General features: G+C 46.8%; 1 protein-coding gene across 23 annotated transcripts in view; it reads right to left on the reverse strand.

The window, feature by feature from the left end:
- Positions 1-25,700, reverse strand: part of RBMS2 (RNA binding motif single stranded interacting protein 2) — a 547,749-nt gene that overhangs the window by 473,884 nt on the left and 48,165 nt on the right. For all 23 annotated transcript variants that reach the window (XM_070740625.1, XM_070740639.1, XM_070740624.1 and 20 more), the window contains 2 exons: positions 19,382-19,575; positions 388-446 (listed from right to left, as the gene is read on the reverse strand). In XM_070740625.1, coding sequence (XP_070596726.1) covers positions 388-446; positions 19,382-19,575 — 253 coding nt within the window. The remainder of the gene's footprint in view (positions 1-387; positions 447-19,381; positions 19,576-25,700) is intronic.

The following is a 25,700-nucleotide window of genomic DNA, read 5'->3' on the forward strand; positions in this document are numbered from 1 at the left end:
TGCACACACACACGTTAAACAAAGCTGTGTGCACAGTGCAGCAATGGCTACTGATGCGCTATCCTCTACTGCAGTGTTTCCCAACCTTGGCAACTTGAAGATATTTGGACTTCAACTCCCAGAATTCCCCAGCCAGCAAATGCTGGCTGGGGAATTCTGGGAGTTGAAGTCCAGATATCTTCAAGTTGCCAAGGTTGGGAAACACTGCTTTACCGTACCAGTAGCAATCCGCCACGGGATATAAGGGTTTACAGAAACAGGAGAGCTCTGCACTTCCCCCTTTGAGACACCCCACCCCCCAAACAAAACCCACACATTATCCAGACTCTGGTTCGGGTCCTGTGGATACCACATAATATACTCCATGCAAATCCAGGCGGAGCTCACCTTTGCATTTATTGGTTGTCTTATCCAGGATAGCCTTGGTGGAGACAATTTTGCCGTATCTGCAAATACAGAAAAGCATCAAGATAAGGGGTAGAATAAGCGCGGCAATTAAAGCCAGTTTGGGAAATGGATATAATGATCTTAACTATCCTCCCTGGACATACTTCTCCTTCATAGACTCTTCTCCTGCTCCCTCCCCACACTCAAGAAGACTGGAAAATAAAAGTTTTTCTCTATTCAGGAGTTAGAGCTGCTTTTCAATATAACATAAGAACATAAGAAGAGCCATGCTGAATCGGGCCAATGCCCATCGAGTCCAGCATTCTGTGTCACACAGTGGCCCACCAATTGTCCATGGAGATCTTGAGCAGAAGGAGAAGGCAAAACCCTCCCTTTCCCTTGACCCCCAACAAATGGTACCCAAGGGAATCCTGCTTGCTTCAACCAACATAGAGGCGGCACATGGACATCCATTTCAATAACCACCGATACACTTGGCATCCATGAATCTGTCTAATCCTGCCTTGAAGCCATCAAGGCTGACAGCTGTAGGATAATCAGGGTCCACTACTGGTGGGGAAAAGAGTGCTTCATGGGCTATATTTGGCCCTTGGTTTCTCCCCCCCCCCCCCCCCATGGCAAGTTCTTCACCAAAACAGCCAAGAAGCTGAAGTTTGTTCAGATTTGGGTAGTCCACTGGATACCTCTGTTTCTGTCACATATCTGCAGGGCTTGATATAATGTGTCTGTGAAGGAGCCCTTAGCCAAGAAGTTGAACACACACAAAAATGGTAACTAATATAAATTACATTTAGCATAGCCCACTTTTCTACTGTGTATAACTTTTTTTAATCGGGAAAGACCTATAGCAGTGATGGCGAACCTTTTTTCCTTGGGTACTGGAAGAGCCTGAAAGCATGCTATCGCGCATGTGTGAGTGCCCACACCCATAATTCTGTGCCTGGAGAGGACGAAAACAGCTTCCTCCGCCTCCTGGAGGCCCCCTGGAGGCTGGAAACAGCCTGTTTCCCAACTTCTGATGGGCCCAGTAGACTCGTGTTTCGCCCTCCCATAGCTCCAAAGACTTCCTTGGAGCTGGGGAAGGGGAAAAATGTCCTTCCCATCCCCCCAGAGGGTCTCTGGAAGCTAGAAACGCCCTCCCAGAGCCTCTGTGAGAGCCAAAAATCAGCTGGCTGGAACACACATGCATGTTGGAGCTGAGCTAGGGCAATGGCTTGCATGCCAGCAGATATGGCTCCACTTGCCACCTGTGGCACCCATGCCATAGGTTCACCATCACTGACCTATAGGTATCTCTGTTTGGAGAGAACCGGACAACAAGACAGTTTGCTTTCTGGATCTCCAAATGGATAGCCTTGGTATTAGAACATATAGCTGGAAGATATTAGGGAGGTGAGAGTGGATTGACCAGTGGTTGGTGAAGTTCCCAAGAGATCCACAGATATGGAGCAGCCTTATAGATAACTCAGTGGTCAAAGAGGTATTGTTAGTTAACTGCAGGCTCTTCCAATTTCAAAGGCATTATTAGGCCACTGGTTCCCAAGCTTTTTTTGGCCATGCCCAACTTTTAAGCATCTCTAAAATCTTGATGCATGACATATAATGCTTAGTATTCAAAAAGTGAACTCCTACTCATGCGAAGCAAGCCTAAAAGGCCAATAACTTTGTTTAAAGAACATTCCAATTGCCCCCCACCCTTAAAAATCAAATTGCCTGTGGGGCGCAGGCCCCATGTTGGGAACCAGAGCAATTGACCATTAGTTCTGACAGCAAATGAACAGCAAAGTGACGCTAGATTACATTTAAGATGGATTACAGATAGTCCTCAACTTATAATCATTCATTTAGTGACTGTTTGATGTTACAACACCACCAGGGGCGGGTTCCTCTCACCTTCCTACCGGTGCGCTGCGTGATTTTGCTTCTGTGCATGTGCAGAGGGATGATTTTCTTTCTGTGCATGCACAGAGAGCTGAAAAATCACCAAAAATAAGGGGGAAAAGAGATGGCGGCGCACACAGGCCGGCAAAGACAGCACCAGATTCGTTGCGCCAAAACTGCGCAATCGGCGGGCCACTCCTGGAGCGTGTGCCAGCAGGAACCCACCTCTGAACAACACTGTCATAACAGTGATGACAACTTTTATAACATCCCCACAGTCACATGTTCAAAGTTTGGGTGCTTTGGCATGTAGTAGTTACAACAGTTGTAGCATCTCAGGGTTGCCTGATTGCCATTTGCATATCCTTCCTAGCTAACCAAGTGAATGGGGGAAGCCTGATTTGCTTAAGGACCACAAATAACTCATGTTACAACCGCAGCGATTTGCTGAACAAACTGTGGCAAAAGGAGTTGTAACCTCAGATGTGAGGTTACAACGACCCCCTGGCTTAGACATGAGATTCTGGGCCCAACTGGGCTTGCAAATGGAAGACTCCCGGTAGAACAGGGCTAGGTCTGTTTGGCGAGGGACGCCTTGCTCCACGGCTATTTTTTTTTTTTCCAAATAGAAATTTTATTTTTCTCCAACATAGAATAAAAAACAATACATAAGTACAAACACTAAAACCATGCTTAAAGTAAAACATTTATCATTCAGTGGAAGCTTGTTTTCTTCCATTATAAAGAACATTCTATAGAACTTATATAATATTATCAAAATAAAGAAAACCCAGAAAAAACAACAATCTTTTTCCCACCTTACATTGAAAAATTACATTACATCAGTGTAAACAACATCAAACTCTATATTGTACCCATCTTAATTCAAACTTTCATTTCTACATTAAATTAATTAATTCAATATCAACTTATCCAATAATTACTAGAGGTTCTATATATATCTAAAATAGAACAAAAATACTTCTATCACATAAACTACATTAGAAAATTCTATATATTTAAATTCTGATTAATAGATGAATTTGTGTCGTATTATTATATAGGCCTTACTCCATGGCTTTTGAGGAGTGAGAGCTACAGAGAGCTCAGTGATGCAAACAGGAAGGAGGCTGGTGGCTATGCACTGGGCTGAAGCTGAGCTTCCATTTTTGAGTGGGAAATTTGTGTTTATTCTTTCTTTCTTTATTATTTGTATTTATATGCCGCTCACTCCAAAAAGGACTCAGAGCGGCTAACAATAGTCATAAATAGAAGAGCAATAAAAAATACAACGATAAAATCAACAGTACAATAAAAACAATAATATCCTTAAAAAACCCATACATACTTGCAGTCAATCCTAATTCCAAGTCCGCCGGAAAAGCCAGGTCTTAACGGCTTTCCGGAAGACTGGTAGGGTGGAGATAGTGCAGATCTCTGGGGGCAGTTGATTCCAAAGTGTCGGAGCCACCACAGAGAAGGCTCTTCCCCAAGGCCCCACCAACCGACATTGTTTGACGGATGGGACCTGGAGAAGGCCAACTCTGGGCTCTTACTGGCCGCAGCGAGTTGCTTATTATAAATCCTATTTCACCCTTGAACATCTCCAACCGTTGGGAAATCATGTTGCTCAAATTCAGTAATCAAGCAGTCAGTACGTGGTAGCATGGTTAGAGCTGAGGAAGCTCCTTGGATAAGAAGCAAAATATCTTCGGAGAAATAAACCCAAAAAGTCCAGTTGCCTCTTGAAATATAGCATCTTTAGGACAACCATGACCTGGATGAACTGAGAATCTCCATAGACTTTCAAAAACTGCATTGGATGAGGTTACCCATCTCTGCAGTAGAGAACATTCAGAAGAGAAGGATTTAGGGGTAGTGATTTCTGACAGTCTCAAAATGGGGGAGCAGTGTGGTCGGGTGGTAGGGAAAGCAAGTAGGATGCTTGGCTGCATAGCTAGAGGTATAACAAGCAGGAAGAGGGAGATTGTGATCCCCTTATATAGAGCGCTGGTGAGACCACATTTGGAGTACTGTGTTCAGTTCTGGAGACCTCACTTACAAAAAGATATTGACAAAATTGAACGGGTCCAAAGACGGGCTACAAGAATGGTGGAAGGTCTTAAGCATAAAACGTATCAGGAAAGACTTAATGAACTCAATCTGTATAGTGTGGAGGACAGAAGGAAAAGGGGGGACATGATCGAAACATTTAAATATGTTAAAGGGTTAAATAACGTTCAGGAGGAAAGTGTTTTTAATAGGAAAGTGAACACAAGAACAAGGGGACACAATCTGAAGTTAGTTGGGGGAAAGATGAAAAGCAACATGAGAAAATATTATTTTACTGAAAGAGTAGTAGATCCTTGGAACAAACTTCCAGCAGACGTGGTTGATAAATCCACAGTAACTGAATTTAAACATGCCTGAGATAAACATATATTCATCCAAAGATAAAATACAGAAAATAGTATAAGGGCAGACTAGATGGATCATGAGGTCTTTTTCTGCTGTCAGTCTTCTATGTTTCTATTAACATTTAAAGCTGGTGCATCCAACAACCTATACTGTAAGCTGCTCCGAGTCCTCGGAGAGGGGTGGCATACAAATCTAATAAATTATTATTAATTATTATTCTACTGTGCACAGTAGAATGACTTTTGTAATATTTGAGGTTTAGCTTTAAAAGTGGGGGGGGGGGGCACCGATGACTGCATATTCCTAATTACAATTTACAAATAAAATGTCAAACTCTGGAAGATGGACACTTCCTCCCCAGATCAGAAATTCCAGTCTTGCACAATAACAGTCCCAGAAGTACAGAGTTCTGAGTCTTGGTGGTAGAGAACACTTCCACAGATACAAATAAAAGCCTGGATGTTGTCCTTACAGGAGCCTATATTAAAATCTCAGAAGGTGAGGGCTGGGGATATTAAAATAGCCAAGGCACAGCTGAGGTTTCTCCCCAGTCCTTGAGTTAGCAGAAAAGTACATCAGCACAACGTAAGCTGCCTCTGGTGATGATCTCTAACCTGCCACAGATACGGTGTTGGCAAAAGGATGCTGTTCTTATTAATAAGCAAGCAGGACACAGTAAAAAACAGGGATTAATATGTTTTTCTACTGACTTTTATTCCTTCCCCTCTCCAGCCATCACAAAGTCAGAAATGTTCTGGCAGTGAGAACAATCAACCCATGGAACAGAAATTGCCTTCAGAAGTTGTGCGAGCTTCGGCACTGGAAGCTTTCCAGAAGAGACTGGACTGACATCTGTCAGAAATGGTATAGGGCCGTGATGGCGAACCCATAGCATGCGTGCCACAGGTGGCACATGGAGCCATATCTGCCAGCATGTGAGCCGTTGCCCTCGTTCAGCTCCAGCTGATATTTGGCTTGCGCTGAGGCTCTGGGAGAGCAATTTTGGCCTATGGAGGACCTCCAGGGGGCCGGAGAAGGCCATTTTCACCGTCTCCAGACTCCAAGAAAATGTCTGGTGCCTGGAGAGAAGGAAAGTTTAATTCAATTTAATTTATTAGACTTGTATGCCGCCCCTCTCCTCAGACTCGGGGTGGCTACTGGGCCCATTGGGCCTACTACAGGCCTACCGGGCCCATTGGGCCTACTAAAGGCCTACCGGGCCCATTGGGGCGCTGAGGCTCTAGGAGAGCAATTTTGGCCTATGGAGGACCTCCAGGGGGGCAGGGAAGGCCGTTTTCACCCTCTCCAGACTCCAAGAAAATGTCTGGTGCCTGGAGAGGGTGAAAAACAGGCCTACCAGGCCCATTGGAAGTTGGGAAACGGGAGAAGGGGGCATCATATACAGGGGGAGGGGCAGTAGGGGGGGGGTCAAGCACGCATGCGTGGGGGGGTAGGTTGCGGGGGCATTGAATTATGTGTGTGGGCACACCTGCTCATACTATAGCACAGGGGTCTCCAAACTTGGGAACTTTAAGACTTGTGGACTTCAACTCCCAGAATTCCCCAGCCAGCTTGGCTGGCTGGGGAATTCTGGGAGTTGAAGTCCACAAATCTTAAAGTTCCCAAGTTTGAAGACCCCTGCTATAGCATATGAGCGCACGCTTTCGGCATCTGAGGAAAAAAAGATTTGCCATCACTGGTGTAGGGTCTGCTGCTTGGGCAGGTGAGGTTGGACTAGATGACCTACAAGGTCCCTTCCAACTCTGAATCTAAGTAGTGGGGAAAATGCTTTCCTCGAGGTGGGTGAGGTATGAGGCAAAGGCAACTTTTGACAGAGAGATAAATCAGTGAGCGGAGCTACCTGTGAAAACTTGCTTTGGCTTTGCACGCATGTTTTCTACATGTGAAGTCCAAGGGAGCCCACGTATCAATTGGCTCAGGCTCATTTCAAATGTGGGTTTACAGCTGTTCTAACAAGGCGCTAAAACTATAGAAACATAGAAGAAACAGAAGATTGACGGCAGAAAAAGACCTCATGGTCCATCTAGTCTGCCCTTATACTATTTCCTATATTTTATTTTAGGATGGATCTATGTTTATCCCAGGCATGTTTAAATTCAGTTACTGTGGATTTACCAACCACGTCTGCGGGAAGTTTGTTCAAAGCATCTACTCCTCTTTCAGTAAAATAATATTTTCTCACATTGCATCTGATCTTTCCCCCCACTAACCTCAGATTGAGCCCCCTTGTGCTTGTGTTCCCTTTCCTATTAAAAACACTTCCCTCCTGAACCTTATTTAACTTTTTAACATATTTAAATGTTTCGATCATGTCCCCCCTTTCCCTTCTGTCCTCCAGAGTCCAGACTATACAGATTGAGTTCATTAGAAAACAGTTTCATGGGGGGGGAGGGGTTTTACACTAGGTTGCAGCCGAGAGGGGGCCGTCTCTCTCGTCTCTCTCCTGCTTCACTATGAAGCGTAGCTCACCCCCCCACCATTTAGATTGACACAGAACATCAAACATGGGATCGGACGGACAGTACAGGATGAGAGCTCTCCTGCTGCTTAAAGCGGAAAGGTTTTTAAAGAAAACGCCCAGAGATCAGAAGAAAGTGATTCTGCCATAGGTTTCCTGGCCAATTTCGCCCTTTACGGGTGACCTCACAGCAACACTAACCAAACAGCTGGTAGAAAGATGACCAGGCGACCCTCCCGTGTCCAAACCCTGGGAGTTTACTGAATGCTTTAAGAGGTGGGGTTTTTTTTAACTCTGGAGCAGCTGAGGACAATTTCTGAATGGCTTCAGGTACGAATCCTGGAGGAAAAGAAAGCAGCAGCACCACCAAGACCCTGCCAGAAAAGATGTTTTTTTAGGATATGCTCCTGACCCAGTTTCCCATGGAAGGAAGAAAAGAGGGAATGGTTATCCCGGCATCCTCTGAATAGAAACATAGAAGACTGACAGCAGAAAAAGACCTCATGGTCCATCTAGTCTGCCCTTATACTATTTCCTGTATTTTATCTTAGGATGGATATATGTTTATCCCAGGCATGTTTAAATTCAGTTGCTGTGGATTTACCAACCACGTCTGCTGGAAGTTTGTTCCAAACATCTACTACTCTTTCAGAGTAAAATAATATTTTCTCATGTTGTTTTGGGACAATCAAAAAACAGCCTTGGCAGAGTGTAAACATTTGCTAAGAATGGCTCGAATAGCCCTTTTCTTTCAAGCTTCCTTATCGCTAAGCAAGGGAAGTCACAGTTATGCAGGCAACCTCTTGGTCCAGTATTTCTAGGACAGCCTTACATTCCTCCAACCCTATCGCAACCCTGCCTCCCCCCCCCCCTTTCCTCCTAGTGTGAGCCCTGAATTAGTTTCCCTTTAAAAATAGCCAGCGGACTCTGGCTCCCCTTCCCCTCCCCCCCCAATGCTGAGCCCTACAGAGTCCATCCCCGCTGCCCTCTGACCCCACCCGCGGATGCTTCCTGTTCACCCCGAGCAGGATTTCCTGCCCAGGGAAAGGACAAGCCCAGGAAATCCGACCGGCGCCAAGAACAGCCGAGTCCTGGCGCCTCCCAGCCAGCACTCAGGGGAGTCCAGCTGCAGGGTTTCAGAGCGAGATGAATCATGCTGAATGCTGTGGTTGTGGTCAGACCTCTGATGCGGGAGGAGGGGGGGAGTTTCTACTGCTTTGCAGATGTGGGAAGGAAGGCAAGGGGGGGGAGAAGGAGGGCACCGCCACACAAAAAATGTTTGCAAGATAAGAGCACAATCAGGAATCAGGACTTTTCCAAATGTGCTAAGCCCCTGCCAGGATTTCAGGGCTCCGGATTGGTCCCCTTCCCTTCCCTCTGCTCCTCCCCAAGCCCTCCACCGCTGGCTTGCAGCTCTCATCCAGGATCCCTTCTCTCACACATTCCTGGTATGAAGTAGGCGTGTTTGTCAAGTGCGGCTTTGGGGCCAGATCCAGCATTCCAGGCTGGGGTGAGCTGAGGTAAACGAGGAACAGCCCCCACCCCCCTTGCCCACCCATCCCTCCTAGTTAGCCTCCTAAGTTTTAAGTACTACAGCTTTGCTCCCACCCCTCCTGGCCTCCTAAGTTTCAAGTACTACAGCTTTGCTCCCACCCCTCCTGGCCGCCTAAGTTTCAAGTACTACAGCTTTGCTCCCATCCCTCCTAGCCTCCTAAGTTTTAAGTACTATAGCTTTGCTCCCACCCCTCCTGGCCGCCTAAGTTTCAAATACTACAGCTTTGCTCCCACCCCTCCTGGCCTCCTAAGTTTCAAGTACTACAGCTTTGCTCCCACCCCTCCTGGCTTCCTAAGTTTTAAGTACTACAGCTTTGCTCCCATCCCTCCTGGCCTCCTAAGTTTCAAGTACTACAGCTTTGCTCCCACCCCTCCTAGCCTCCTAAGTTTCAAGTACTACAGTTTTGCTCCCATCCCTCCTGGCCACCTAAGTTTCAAGTACTACAGCTTTACTCCCACCCACCCCTGGCCGCCTAAGTTTCAAGTACTACAGCTTTGCTCCCACCCCTCCTGGCCTCCTAAGTTTCAAGTACTACAGCTTTGCTCCCACCCCTCCTGGCCTCCTAAGTTTCAAGTACTACAGCTTTGCTCGGTCTCCTTCAGGCAAGGCTGTCGGGAGAGGGAAGAGTAGAGCAAACCCTGGCAGGCAATTAGGGAGCCACAGACTTCACAACGTCAATATGTTGCTGCAGGCAATGTCTACGTGACTGCACTCTACTTAGCCCCCTTCGACTCTTTCTCTTTTTTCCTATCTCTCTCTCCCCTTCTGGAAGTCACTTTCAGAGTCAGACGCCTTTCCGTCACTTTTTAGATAACTTTGGCAAACGAGGGTGGGAGTGGGGATACCAAAGCAATACTGATTATTAGTCAAGGTTGGAGGATTGCACTGAGCTTCTGTAAGACGTGGGGGCACAATACAGCAGATAGCACTAAGGTCTTAGGCTTTTGATAGCCTTAAAATAAGGACACTGAATTACGCTTTCTGACGGTGGGAGCGATCAACCAGTGGAACAGCTTGTCTGCAGAGGTTGTGGGGCTCCAACACTTGAGACTTTCAAGGGGAGAGTGGACGGCCATTTGTCCGAAATGGTGTACGGACTCCCGCTTGAGGGGGTGGGCTGGACTAGATGACCTACAAGGTCCCTTCCAACTAATAATAATCTAACAGATTTCCATGAGGATCCAAAAAACACCAAACCCCAGCAGTAGCAGCACTCCAAAACCTGATTGACTTCCTATAAATTATGGCCTCTTCCTGTTCAGGCTGCACTTCGGTTCCCAAGACCCAGAGCAGAAGGGCTGCTGGATTCAGACCTGATGCTGCCAGCTTCCCATCCTTACAAGGAAGGACATGGTCCTTCACCCAAAGTCATGGAAAGACCTAGGACCAGCCCTTACGTTTTGTTTTAGGTTGTTTTTTTTTACTTCTCACCCAAAATATTCTAAATGGGCCAGGTAGAAGAACACCAAGCTGTGAATAGAAACATAGAAGACTGATGGCAGAAAAAGACCTCATGGCCCATCTAGTCTGCCCTTATACCATTTCCTGTATTTTATCTTACAATGGATATATGTTTATCCCAGGCATGTTTAAATTCAGTTACTGTGGATTTACCAACCACGTCTGCTGGAAGTTTGTTCCAAGGATCTACTACTCTTTCACTAAAATAATATTTTCTCACGTTGCTTTTCATCTTTCCCCCAACTAACTTCAGATTGTGCCCCCTTGTTCTTGTGTTCACTTTCCTATTAAAAACACTTCCCTCCTGAACCTTATTTAACCCTTTAACATATTTAAATGTTTCGATCATGTCCCCCCTTTTCCTTCTGTCCTCCAGACTATACAGATTGAGTTCATGAAGTCTTTCCTGATACGTTTTATGCTTAAGACCTTCCACCATTCCTGTAGCCCGTCTTTGAATCCATACCTTTTCAGCTTTGGCTCCAGTTTAAGTGGTGGACTAAGGAAAATGGGTGAAGAAACCATAGTGAGGGGACAGGAGAATGGGGCAAAGGAATAAAAATTCCTAATTCCCGTCTCTTTGCAGAAAATAGCTGCTAAATCTGTAGGCAAACCTGATCCAGACTTGACTTGCCCCGGTTTGTTGGAAGACAATCTTGACTGATCCCCACACTAGCTGGGCGATGGTTGAATCTCTTTGGGAGCTCTAGATTTGTGGAAAGCTTAAACTTCTTCTTTGACTTTAGCGACACTGATTAAATCTCCTCCTGCTTTCTCTTAAGTCTTTCCTTCTGGCCCATGAACAGTAGTGGGGACCCAGGGGAAGAGCGGGACCCAGGGGAAGAGCCTTCTCTGTGGCGGCCCCGGCCCTCTGGAACCAACTCCCCCCCAGAGATTAGAATAGCCCCCACCCTTCTTGCCTTTTGCAAGCTTCTTAAAAACCCACCTCTGTCGTCAGGCATGGGGGAATTAAAATATTCTTTCCCCCTAGGATTCCACAATTTATGTATGGTACGTTTGTATGTATGATTGGTTTTAAAATAAGGGTTTTTAGCTTCTTTAGTATTGGATTGCCGCATGTTGTTTTTACTACTGTTGTTAGCCGCCTCGAGTCTACGGAGAGGGGCGGCCTACAAATCCAATAAAATGAAATGAAATGAAATGAAAATCTCGCGAGGGGGCGTGTGCGCACATGAGATTTCGGCCAAAAAAAATTTGCTTCTGTGCGTGTGTGAAAGCAAAAAAATTCTCTGAAATCTCTCTAGCGCACATGTGTCTCCTCACAAGATTTTGATTCCTGTGCACGGGCAGAAGCAAAATCTCATTGGGCGCGCATGTGCACATGACAGATACCCAAAGCTGCATGTGCAGCGCATTGGTAGTGGCAGTAGCGGCACCTGCCCCTGAAGGCCTTCAAACGCCCACAGTGAGGTAGTAAAATTTTTTGGTAGCCCTTCACTGGCCTTACCCAACACTGCTGCCATGTTTCTTGGTAAATCATACATTTGCCTTGTTGCCACATCTACGGAGAGGGGCAGCATACAAATCCAATAAATTATTATTATTATTATTATTATTATTATTATTATTATTATTATTATTATTATTATTATTAAAGTCCATCTACCTTAGCAGGGAGAAGGAGCACATAGATTTATTGGATTTATATGCCGCCCCTCTCCGAGAGCCTGATCCAACCCGGATCCACGAGGCACAACCTTGCCACTAGCCCCCAAACATATAATCTCATGGTTTCCACATAGGCACAGGATGTGATGGTGGCCAACTGCCCATCAGTGATGGTTTCTAAATCCGAGGGCTACCGGTTCCCGCGGGAACTTTCTGCACATGCACAGAAGCATCTGGGGAGGGTGGGTGGAATCCCCCTCCTCCATCGCTACCGGTTGGTAGAACTGGGACATACTCAGGGGTGGGCAGCAGTGGGGTAGTGAAGATGGAGCTCCATCCCAGAGCACCCAATTTGCACTGAAAGATGTTGAAAGAAAATGCAGGGCGCCCTGCATAAGCCACGCCCAAAGTGAGGTAGTAAAATTTTTTGGTAGCCGTACCCAACACTGCTGCCATGTTTCTTGATCTATCATACATTTGCCTTGTTGCCACATCCCTAAAGTCCATCTACCTTAGCAGGGAGAAGGAGCATATCCTCTCCGAGAGCCTGATCCAACCCTGATCCATGAGGCACAACCTTGCCACTAGCCCCCAAACATGCACAAATATTTCTGTACGTGCTACGTCTCAGACAACTGTCTTCCTGTTGCCCTCGTAATGAGAGGCTTCATTCATCCTTGGCTGTACTAGTGTCACAGAACTATTTTCTTTCTTCCCTCCTCCAACTCTACCCAAGGGCCGACTCACCAGGAATTGTTAGGACTTGTCACCTGGAGGAAGTCAGGGACTGCAGCGGATTTGAAAGATCAAGTTGTACAGACAGGATAGGGATTAGCAACAAGGAGACACATTACATGCCAGTATACTGGTACCTCTACGTAAAATTGCCTCTACTTACAAACGTTTCTAGATAAGAACTGGGTGTTCAAGATTTTTTTTTTTGCCTCTTCTCAATGACTATTTACCACTTACAAACCTGAGCCTCCGAAACTATAACCAGAAAAGGCAGGGAGAATAGGCGTTGATTGCTTACCTGAACGCCTCTTCTCGTACGGTGAGCGGGTACAGCAGTCACATGGGTTGCTCATGTCCAATCCGGTGGAACTGAGCCTAGTATTAAAAAAGCTTGCCGGATCCGCCCCTTCCCCAGAATTCGCGAATCCATAGACTAGGCTCAGTTGTGAAGCTCTGTAGTGTTCAACTCTCATTGTTAGAGGAAGAAAGATATAGACAGATAAAGAAGACACATACAAGGGCGGGAAGTGACTGCTGTACCCGCTCACCGTACGAGAAGAGGCGTTCAGGTAAGCAATCAACGCCTATTCTCCGTACTGAAGGAGCGGGTCCAGCAGTCACATGGGACATACCCAATAGATGGTCCCTAGGGTGGGATTAGCTTGCTATCGTGTGAGATAACGGATTGGAGTACCCTTCTGCCGAAGGCAGCATCCGCTGAAGCGTAAGAATCAATCTTGTAGTGCCTGATGAAGGAATTTGGCGAGGCCCAAGTGGCTGCTTTGCAGACCTCCTCCAACGGGGCTTGAGTCGCCCAAGCGGCCGAGGTGGCTGCGCTCCTGGTGGAATGCGCTGTGATGTTCCTTGGAACTGAGAGGGAGGCCGACTCATAGGCCTTAGATATAGTCCCTCTGATCCAACGGCCTATTACTGTTGAAGACACTTTGGCCCCCATGACTCTGGGATGATAGGCTACAAAAAGTGCTTCTGACCTCCGAAAGGGTCCTGTGCGTTGGATATAGATTCTCAGCGCTCTGGTGAGATCCAGGGTGTGCCATCTAATTGCCAAAGGATGGTCTCGTTGGAGGCAGAAGGAAGGTAGGACAATATCCTGAGATCTGTGGAACATGGAACTGACCTTGGGTAAGAAGGTGGGGTCCAGTCGCAAGACTACCTTGTCCTGATGGAATTGGCAAAGGTCCTGCCTGATTGAGAGGGCAGCCAGCTCCGAAATGCGTCGGGCAGAGGTAATAGCCACCAGGAAAGCTACCTTAAAGGATAGGTACCTGAGGGACGCCGATTTTAGGGGTTCGTATGGTGCCTGCGTGAGGGAATGGAGAACCCGTGGCAAATCCCATGATGGGTACCTGTGGACCTTGGAAGGTCTGAGGTTGGCTATGCCCTTGAGGAATTCCTGAACTTCAGGGAAGGATCGGAGAGGCTGTCTGCGGGGGCCTCCTAGGACAGATGAAATGGCTGCCAGATGACGCCGGAGGGTGCTGGTGGAAAGTCCTTTATGGAAGCCTTGCATAAGGAAGGAAATTATTCTGTGTATGGGGATGCACAGAGGGGAGAGACCTTCCTGTAGACACCACTGGTGAAACTTGGACCACGTGTGGTCGTAGATTCGATTGGTCGAACCCCTTCTGGCCTTTAAAATGACCTCCACTGAATCGGGGTCATGACCACGCAGTTCTAAATCTCTCCTGATAACAGCCAGGCGGTGAGGTGGAACCACTCCGGGTCTGGATGGAAGGAGGCCCCCTGCCGCAGCATATCCCCCGAAACGGGGAGTCGCCAAGGGTCCTGGACGGACCGCTGTTGGAGATCCGCGAACCAGGGCCGGCGGGGCCAGTGAGGGGCGATTAGGATTACTCGGGCCCTCTCGGTGAGGACCTTGTGAATCACGTCCGGGAGGATTGGAATTGGAGGAAATGCGTAGAGTAGGCCTGGAGGCCATGGACTCCGAAGGGCATTGATTGCTTCCGCTCCCGGGGATGGAAATCTGGAATAGAAGCGAGGGAGTTGGGCGTTCGCATTGGTCGCGAAGAGATCCAGAATTGGTAGGCCGAATCTGAGGGTGATTTGATGGAACAGGTCTTGATGGAGGTTCCACTCTCCTGGGTCTATCGTTGCCCGGGATAGCCAATCCGCCTGGACGTTGAGACTCCCCGAGATGTGATCGGCCAGGAGCGACTGGAGATGTTTTTCCGCCCAAAGGCCCAGCTTGAGGGCCTCCCTCATGAGAGCCTTGGATCTCGTGCCCCCCTGTCTGCAAATGTGGCTTTTCGTGGCAATGTTGTCGGTGAGAATGAGAACGTGCCGGTTGGGAATGCGAGGAGAGAAATGCTTCAGAGCCAGGGAAACGGCTCTTAACTCTAGCCAATTGATTGGCCTGGAAGCTTCCTCCGGGGACCACGTGCCCTGGGCTATCATCCCCTGGGCGTGGGCGCCCCATCCCGATAGACTGGCATCTGTGGTGATGACAAATTGATCCGGGCACCTGAACGGGGATCCTCTGTCCATGGCCGGAGACTTCCACCACTTGAAGGATCTGCGAACACTCAGTGGGATGACAATGCGTCGATTTGAGTTGCTGTGCCCTGATCTCTGAAAAGGTAACAGAAGCCACTGGAGTTCCCTAGCATGAAGGCGAGCCCAGGGAATGATGCCTATGCATGACACCATCTTCCCCAAAAGGGAAGATAGAGTGACTATGGGAACTGAAGAATGAGATAAAATGCTAGAAATTAACTCCACTATACTGAGTTTTCTCTCGGGAGAGAGAAAGACCTGGGAGGATTCTGAATCAATAATGGATCCCAGGTGAGAAATGGATGTGGAGGGTTGGAGGTGGCTTTTATCAAAGTTGATGGAAAATCCATGGTCCTGAAGGACTGACATGGTGACAGAAAGGTCTGTTTTCACTTTCTCTAGGGAGTTCCCATGAATCAAAATATCATCAAGATAACATAAAATGTGGATGGGAAACGCCCTGATGTAGGCCGCCAGAGACCCCAAGAGCTTTGTAAAGACCCGAGGGGCCGAGGAAAGGCCAAATGGCATCGCCCTATACTGGAAATGCCTGCCTTGAAAGGAAAAACGTAAAAATTTTCTGTGGCATTTGGCTATAGGAATGTGAAGGTAGGCCTCAGTGAGGTCTAAGGAGACCATGAAATCTCCCGAGTGAATGGCGGCCAAAATAGAAGACAAGGAGTGCATCTTAAACTTCCTATATTTGATGAATAAATTTAGTTTCTTTAAATCCAAAATAGCTCTCCAACCTCCGGAGGACTTTGGAACCATAAATAGGATGGAGTAAAAACCTAGGCCCTTCTGACCGGAAGGGACCGGTTGAATGGCTCTGATGGACAAAAGATGAGAAATGGCCTCCTCCATACGGTTACAATCTGAGGATGACCTGGGAGAAGGGCAGGAAATAAAACGTTTAGGGGGAGGAGAAATAAATTCTAAAAGAAGGCCTGATTGAACAGTGTCAATGACCCAAGGGTCCTTGGAGGTGAGACGCCAATTAGAGGCGAGATGAGCTAGGCGACCCCCTATGGGAATAGAGGTAGGATTACCATCTAGGTTTTTTTGAAGCCCTGTTAGAGGAAGCTCCCCTTTGGAAGCGAAACCCTCTACCCCTGGAGTTCCTACCTTGGGAACGAAAGCGGGGGGAATACTGACCTGGAGATCTCTGGTAGGAAGCCGCTTGATCTTGCTGGCGCCCTGGGCGACGAAAGGACTGCGTTTTGGTAGCCTTTTTTGTGGTTGGACCCAAAACTTTCTTCTTGTCCGTGGTTTCCGTGAGGAGTGGATCCAGAAGATCACCGAAGAGAAGGTCGCGCTTTAAGGGACCCTGGGATAACTGCCACTTTTGGCGAACTCCCGCTTGCCAAGGGCGAATCCATAGGAGTCTTCTTGCCGTAGTAGAAGCTGCAATAGACTTAGCAGAAAATCTAGTAGATTGCAAGGTGGCATCAGCCACGTACTGGGCAGCTGCAAAGACCTTGTTGAAGTCTTGTTGACCTCTCAAGTCATCGGGAGGAATATGCTGTTGAAGTTGGCGAAGCCACAGCAGCATGGCTCTGGAGAAAAAGGAAGCCGCTGCAGAGCTTTTAGTGGCCCAGGAATCAGCGGTGAATCCTCTTTTGAGCATTTGCTCAATGCGCTTGTCCTCTGGGCGGAGGACTTCCTCCGCCTCGCCTGGCACAGCCGCTGCCGAGTGAAGAATCTTGACAGGTTCATCCGGTTTGGGAAAGGATAGAAGCTCTTCATAGGAAGAGGAAAGTTTGTACAACTTTCTGTCCTTGGTGGAGGGATTAAGGCCAGAGGCTGGAAATTCCCACTGTTTGAGTAAGGCATCTTTAAATAACTTAGGCATAGGAATTACCTCGTTATCCTCCTGTTCCTCTGTGAAGTAAGGTAAATTCTCCTCCGGGGGATCAGTGGAAGTGGAGGCTTGTTTCTCCTGGGCCGCTAATCCCGTAGAAATTCTAGCTTTGAGGAGGAGAGATTTGAATAATTGAGAAGGAAAAATAGTAATAGGAGGGGGAACCTTTATTTGGGATTCCTCATCATCTGATAGGCCTTGAAAGGCATCCTCATCATCCTCTATATCCTCATATTCATCCTGGGAGGAATCTGAATCCTCCTGAATAGGAGCTCTGACCGCTGAGGGAGAACCCAGGGGGCGGGAGGAGCGAGAAGGAGGAAGAGGTAAGGGAAGCTCATTGATGGAGGAGAGTTTGGCATCAATGGCTTTGGACAACACAGCAAAAATAGACTGAAACTCAGGAGGTAAGTTGGAAATATCAGCAGAAATGGCAGAAGAATCCCTAAAGGCCTGGGAGGATCCTGGCTGGGGGGAATCTTCAATAATATCTGGTTCCTCTGGACCTATGCCCCATAGGTTAGGTTGGGGTCTGTCTAGGTTTGGCTCATCCAGAGATAACACAGGGACCCCAGAAGGAGGAAGACTAGAAGCCTCTGGTGGGTCTTGACTACTGATTACTTGGGCCTGCACTTTCAAACGTTTTGCTGATTTGTCATGGATTTTTTGTAGGGCTAGGTCCCTTCTCTTCTCGGCCCTGGTAACCTTGGTCGAGGGGCGGGCCCCAGGAGAAGAGGAGGAAGAGGCCTGGGGGATACTAGTAATTTCATCGCCTGTAGGCCTGGCCTCTCTGGGACCTTTAGTTGTGCCTCTCTTGGGAAAGGTAGCCATAGTCTGACAATTAACAGAAGACAAGGCTGAGCCAATAACTGAATAATAAGGAGAAGAATTTCAAGGACTTCCCAAGAGGAATGGATCCTGCTTCGAGGCCTCGAAGCTGCTGAGACGTGAGGACAATCTGGGCAAACCCAGAGTTCGTGCCCCCAAATCCAGCGGGGCCAGCCTCCCTAAACTTTGTAATTAAGTAAACCAAGGCACTCTGGTTGGAGGCTTAGCCGGTGGAGAATTTAGCCTGGGACCCCCAAGGCCCGCTCCGGGATCCACGCGGTGGACTGAGGCCTACGCGGCTGGCAGGAGGCCAACACGAGAGGCCTAGGTTTAAAAAGGGCGCGAAGGCCTTCGCGCCGAAAAAAATCGCTCCGTAAAATTTCTTAAAGGGGAAGCGATCGACTAAGTCCAGGAGACTAGAAGGCGTCTCACTCCGCAGGAGGTATTTTTTAAGCCCTTAAATATTTTTGTATACAATAAATAATCAATAATTCAATAGGTAAATACTTGCACCAGGACCTCCAGGCCAAAGGATTAGAAGAATCCACAAGCGGCCGCAGGAATCGTAACCGGCAAAACCGCCGGGGGAAAACGAAACCGCAACTTCTCCCAAGGAAAAAAGCCTAGCCGCTTTTTTACTTTTTTTCCTTTTAAACGGCTGGCGCAATTAGTGCAAGTAAATAATTAAAGACAATAAATCTTACTACTTTTTGAAGGAAAGGATCGAAGGGAAGGTGTTAGAATGTTGAACGAGCTATCACAATACAACCGCAGGATATGCGAACTGAGCGAATTCTGGGGAAGGGGCGGATCCGGCAAGCTTTTTTAATACTAGGCTCAGTTCCACCGGATTGGACATGAGCAACCCATGTGACTGCTGGACCCGCTCCTTCAGTACGGAGAAGCCTCTGTGGGGCCTCTCTAGGAAGCTCCTGGGAGGGAACAGGGCCAGAAAAGGTGGGGAGAAGCCTCTATGGGACCTTTCTAGGAATCTCCTGGGAGGAAAAAGGGCTTCCACCCTTCCTGTGGTTTCCCCAATCGCACGCATTATCTGCTTTTACATTGATTCCTATAGGGAAAAATGCTTCTTCTTACAAACTTTTCTACTTAAGAACCTGGTCACGGAACGAATTAAGTTCGTAAGTAGAGGTACCACTGTATAGGTTTTTTGCCAAATTCAGGAAGGGTGAATAGCGCATTCAGTAGCACTTAGCACTTATACCGCTTTATAGCCCTCTGTAAATGGTTTACAGAGTCAGCATATATTGCCCCCAACAATCTGGGTCACTACCCACTTCCAAAGGATGGAAGGCTGAGTCAACCTTCAGCCTGCTGAGATTCGATCTGCCAAATTGCAGACAGTTGGCAGTCAGCAGAAGTAGCCTGCAGTACTGCACTCTAACCACCACGCCACCACGGGAGGGTGTGTGTGTACTGGAGAAGACCGCTAAGTTCAGTTCCCACTGACAACAGAATAGCACAGACCAAGGTGAAGATGTAAACACACAACATTTGGGCTCCCGCTCCCCTGGATCATTTACTTCCAACCCAAGGACTGACCGTCAATGTTTCTTGGACGATGGTAACTTACGGTTGGCAGAGCTTGACAAGGTCCTGATCGGTGGTGCCAGGATGCAGGCCCCGGATGTACAAGTTTGTTTTGCTCAGCTGGTCCCCTCCACCTCCGCCACCACCTGGCCCGCTGCTGCTGCTGCTACTACTGTTGTTGTTGCAGCTGCCACTGGGGCTCGGGGGTGCCATCTGCTGGGCCACTGAGACATAAGGCTGCATGGGGCAAAGGAGAGAGAACGCGTTAAAGTGGCCGCCGGGAAGGGCAAGGCAAAAAAACAGTTAGTAAGTTAGCGCTCCATTGTGGGTAACAGAGAGACAGCGAGCAGGGTGGAATCCCCACTGCGCTCCATCTAAATTTTCATTTTTGGTTCTTCACAAATGGGCACCTTTGACCTCTTGTCACCACGAGAATAAAGGAACCGTACGTTATATATACGCAGAACGTCTTGCTGAAAAAGTGGCAGATAAGGAGAATGGCGTTGTCTCCTTTCGACACAAAGGGCCCAGCTAATTTACACCTACAGTAGTACCCCTAGATACGAGCATAATTCGTTCCAGAAGGGAGCTTGTATGTCGAGGCAACTCGTATCTGGAACAAATAACTTTAGACGTTGTTTTTCCCCTCCGAGATAACCAAAAGCAAGGATTCTTGCGCCACCTAGTGGACGCTCGGCTCGTATCCCGAATTTGAGCTCGGGACTAGAACGGAAATGTCTCTCCCCTCGTGGCTCGTATCTTGAAATACTCGCATGTGGAGCAGCTCGTATCTAGAGGTACTACTGTACTAGGTCTGCATCAGAGAGAGAGAGAGAGACTCAGGATTGAAATGCTACTGGTTCAGCCCAGATCGGGCATACAGGTAGCAACAGGGTCTGGTGGTTCAGAGAGCCATTAGCGATGGCAGTGTGATACTCCACCCACCCGCTAGGACGTCGCCATTTTCCTCTTTTTTAACCCTCTGCACATGCGCAGAGGGTGGAAAAGGGCGCATGGCGGACCAGTAAGTAGATGTCTCTGCCGGAGAGACCCTTGAGGCAAGGGTTTCTTCTGTTTTGCTTCCTAGAGGCGGAAGCCTTCCCAAGTTAAATACAATTAAAACACACAACGGTAAGGTCAGATCAAGGCAGAGGGGTTTTGCTTCCTCTTGAGAGGTCTTCCGCTCAGGGCAACGGTCCCGTCACACCACCCGTCCTGCCCCAAAGCGCTCCCTGAATCGATTGCCTTCAGTCCCCGGAAGGGGAGAAGTAAGGAGGTTTCCTCATCCAGGATGATCAGAAGTTCCACCCTCCCGACGGATCTGAACCCCTGAATGTAACAAAGGCCCCCAAAGACTGCCACCATCAGAGAGGATAGTAGAAAAGGAAGGGGGCAGAAAACCCAGCCTTGCTATCATTGGTCAAGACACCTTTGATGTCATAATCAAAGTCAGCAAGTAAATTTGGTTAGAACATTCTCATCTTGGGCTCTTTTTTTCTTCTTCAGACAATCCCTGTCCCTGTGCAATGGACGCAGAGCCTTGACTCGTGTTTCGGAAGAATGAGGGTTGTTCCATCCCAAAACCACCCCAAATTTCAGGACCCAAACAGCAATTCCACTGCGGGACTTTAGCTCCGCGTATTCATTCTTATTGGTGAGTGTGATGGCTCCGTTGAATGTGGTTGGCTTTAATAGAGTGAGCTTGCACCAAACCGTAATAAGCTCTATTTTAGGTTGGACCTTAGCACGTTGTAGAAATTCAACAATTCTGGTTGGTAAGCCATAGTTTCTGGCTTCCCACCTTATGCAAATCCATCCAATTGTGTTTCAGTACACCAGGGTTGAGCCAAGTATAGTTTGATGCAAGGTGTCAACCTCACAGGTGGTTAATGTTCAATACGATTTATAACAGGGGTCCCCAACCTTGGCAACTTTGCTGGCTGAGGAATTCTGGAGTTGAAGTCCACAAGTCTTAAAGTTGCCATGGTTTGAGACCCCCGACCTAGAAGGCCAAAGGAGGCAGCTTCTTTGGGAGTTGGGTGGTGTATAAGTCCAATAAATAAATAAATGCTATTTATGTGAACATCTCTACCATTTTAAGGAAGCAAATACTCTGATGCACCATTCTGTTGCCACTATCCATTTGCCTGGCACTAAAGCGGCAGTAAATACAAATAAAAATTTATTTTGCCAGACAATTCTGGGAATTTTGTACTTCTAGGAAAGAGCACTAACCATCACTTTACTGAATACTCAGCAGATCAAAATTCAATTTCCAGGATTTGGGGAGGAGGCAAGGGGGACTTTAACATTATCAATCCAATATATATTTGTAGTGTAAAGATCTTTTAAGGGTTTTATTTTTAAAAAAACCTGGACAATTTTTCGGCGAAATCACATTCACCATCATCAGGCTGAAGTTCCAATCTTTGTGTTGTTGTAAAATTTTACAACAACACAAAGATTGGAACTTCAGCCTGATGATGGTGAATGTGATTTCGCCGAAACGTCGCATAGACATGCAAAATATTACACAGGGCAAAACCCGAACTCAGAACAATCTACATATATATATATACATATATACACACACCAAGATCGAATCCCAGTAAGGAAGGGTGTGGCTAGCTGATGAGGCCAGAACAAGGCCGAAATGGGACCATCCTAGTCTCCCTTAATTTTATATATATATATTTGTTTTCGTAGATTTTCACGGGTATATGTATGTAGATTGTTCTGAGTTCGGGTTTTGCCCTGTGTAATATTTTGAGTGTCTATGCGACGTTTCGGTGAAATCACATTCACCATCATCAGGCTGAAGTTTTAAGCTTCGTGCTGCTGTAAATATGGAATATATATATATATATATTTGTGTCGAATCTCTCTCTCTCTCTCTCTCTCTATATATATATATATATATATATATATATATATATATATATATATATATATATATATATATTGTCGAATCTATCTATCTATCTATCTATCTATCTATCTATCTATCTATCTATCTATCTATCCTAGTCTCCCTTAATTTTCAAATTCAGCAAAAAAACATTTGACACATACAGATAGAATTGTCGGCTATCAATAAAAAATTAACTGCCTTGGAAATGGGCCTGGGTTGGGCCGAGACGCAAATAAAGGAGCTGTGATGTTCCTTCAATACACCAGGGTGATTCGGCACAAAAATATGTAACCCTTCCCTGGTGCAGAGCTGAAGGGATTGGATACTGTAGCTTAGAGGATAATTCTCTGCCTTACAAGGCAAAGGTTGCAGGTTCAAGTCCCAGTGGGTATGGCTAGCTGATGAGGCCAAAATAAGGCCGAAATAGATCTATCCTAGTCTCCCTTAATTTTCAAATTCATATATATATATATATATATATATATATATATATATGTGTGTGTGTGTGTGTGTGTGTGTGTGTGTGTGTGTGTGTGTGTGTATATATATATTTATATATATATATATATATATATATATATATATATATATATATATATATGTTAAATGTTTATAGCTGGAATTTTAAAATTAAGGGAGACCAGGATAGATCTATTTCAGAAATAGATCTATCCTGGTCTCCCTTAATTTTAAAATTCCAGCTATAAACATTTAACACATACAAAATATAGTTTGTCGGCTATAAATATATTACTGCCTTGCAGTGGCCCTAGGTTGGGCCTATAGGCAAAAAAAGGAGCTGTGACGTTCCTTAAAAATATACCAGGGTGATCCGACATAAGAAAAAAAATATATATATATATATATATATATATTTATATGGCACGGGTGCCACAGGTGGCACGTAGAGCCATATCTGCTGGCACATGAGCTGTTGCCATAGCTCAGCTCCAATGTGCATGTGTGTGCTGGGCAGCTGATTTTTGGCTCGCACAGAGACTCTTGGAAGGTGTTTTTGGCTTCTTGAGAGCCTCCAGAGGGATGGGGGAGGGCGTTTTTACCCTCCATGGCTCCAGGAAAGCCCTTGAAGCCTAGGGAGGGTGAAATATGAGCCTACTGGGCCCACCATGGAAAACAGGCCGTTTCTGGCCTCCGGTGGGGTGGGCAAAGCATTGAATTATTTTGCCCTCCCCAGGCATTGAATCATGCATGCGACATAGCGCGTGCGCACGCTCTTATGGCACCCAAGAAAAAAACTGTTTGCCATCCCTGTCCTATAGCATTAGGCTGGTTTAAAGGCCCAGGAGCAGAGTTCATTCTCACTGCAAGCACTTTTCCTAACCTTATTTATATACTTCGGTTTGGCTTTCTTTATGAATGAAAAACATGTACAGTGGTACCTCTACCTAAGAATGCCTTACTTAAGAACCTTTCTAGATAAGAACCGGGTGTTGGAGATTTTTTTGCCTCTTCTCAAGAACCATTTTCTACTTAAGAACCCGAGCCCGGAAAAATTTCCCAGGAAATTTGAGAGCGGCATGAAGGCCCGGCCAATTTCCTGCCATTCTCCCTAGGTTTCTCTCTCTGGCGCAGTGTATGGGAGGCAGCCTCGTGCCGGGTGTATGGGAGGCGCCTGCCCCTCCTCGCCACCTCAGAGACCCTCTTTTTTTAAAAAACCTTAAAGTTTTGGATTTTTTTGATTCCCCTCACCTCACCTTCTTCCTTCGGCAGCGACTATCCTCCTCCTCTTCTTCCTCCTCCTCCTCCCACCCAAATTCTGAGCTTTTATTTCTTTCCTAATGGGTTTGCACGCATTATTTGCTTTTACATTGGTTCCTATGGGAAAAATTGCTTCTACTTACAAACTTTTCTACTTAAGAACCTGGTCATGGAACGAATTAAGTTCTTAAGTAGAGGCACCACTGTATTATTAGGAGCTACGGTTTTTGTCAAATTCATTTTGCTCATCCCAATGGTCGTTTAGGGGCCTCTCTTTTTAAGATCTGTATCCCGTCGAGTCCTCAAGCACGTCTGTCCCCCGACTGTGGGAAGCGGGAGGAGTAAGATGCAACGGGAAGAAAGTGGAGCTTTTCCAAAGTTAATTTCTCCGCTCCAGGGCATGTGCAGGACAAGTCCAGATGTACATATGTTTGGCTGCTGCATGAAGAGGCTGTAACTCCCGGCCTCCTTCCCTTGCACAGGGCTGCTGAAGTCACTGCCCTACCCACAGGGACACTCGGGGTGGAGTTCCTCTATTGCAAAACTGCTCAGCTATCCAAGCAGGCCTGGCTCAAAGCTCAAGAGAGGCCGCAGGCTGGGATCCTGAAGGGGCTTTAAAGGAAGCAAAGCAGAATACGAAGCTCAGGAGTAGGCAGGAGGGGATGCGCCCCACACACTCCAGGTTAAAAACATAAAAAGCCGAACAGTTTTTACCTCCTCGTTTTAGCTGCCACTCTGATTACAGGCAGTCCTCAGCTTACAAGCTCAAACTCAACCCTGACAAGACGGAGTGACTGTCGGTTTTGCTTCCCAAGGACAATTCCATCTGTCCGTCCATCACTCTGGGGGGGGGGATTATTGACCCCCTCAGAGAGGGTCCGCAACTAACATTGGAGCACCATCTTTCAGCTGTGGCAAGGGGGGCATTTGCCCAGGTTCGCCTGGTGCACCAATTGCAGCCCTACTTGGACCGGGAGTCATTGCTCACAGTCGCTCATGCCCTCATCACCTCGAGGTTCGATTACTGCAACGCTCTCCACATGGGGCTACCTTTGAAAAGTGTTTGGAAACTTCAGATTGTGCAGAATGTGGCCGCGAGAGCTATCATGGGCATTCCCAGAAATGCCCATGTTTCATCAACACTCCACGGCTTGCACTGGCTGCCGATCAGTTTCCGGTCACAATTCAAAGTGTTGGTTATGACCTATAAAGCCCTATATGGCATTGGACCAGAATATCTTCGGGACCGCCTTTTGCTGCGCAAATCCCAGTGACCGATTAGGTCCCACAGAGTTGGCCTTCTCCGGGTTCCGTCGACTAAACAATGCCATCTGGCGGGACCCAGGGAAAGAGCCTTCTCTGTGGTGGCCCCGGTCCTCTGGAACCAACTCCCCCCCAGAGATTAGGACTGCCCCCACCCTCCTCGCTTTCCACAAGACTCTGAAGACCTATCTATGTCACCAGGCATGGGGAAACTGATACCATTCCCCTTAGCTACTATGTTTTTTTTATGTATGGTCTGTTAGGTTGTGTGACTGTTGTTTATAATAGGGATTTTTAATTGTTTTAACTTTAGATTTGTACATTGTGCATTGTTGTTGTGAGCCACTCCGAGTCCTCGGAGAGGGGCAGTATACAAATCTAATAAATAATAATAATAATAATAATAATAATAATTATTATTATTATTATTATTATTATTATTATTATTATTATTATTATTACAATCATT

Source organism: Erythrolamprus reginae, chromosome 2 (genome assembly GCF_031021105.1).
Source record: "Erythrolamprus reginae isolate rEryReg1 chromosome 2, rEryReg1.hap1, whole genome shotgun sequence".
NCBI classification, from domain to species: Eukaryota; Metazoa; Chordata; class Lepidosauria; order Squamata; family Dipsadidae; genus Erythrolamprus; species Erythrolamprus reginae.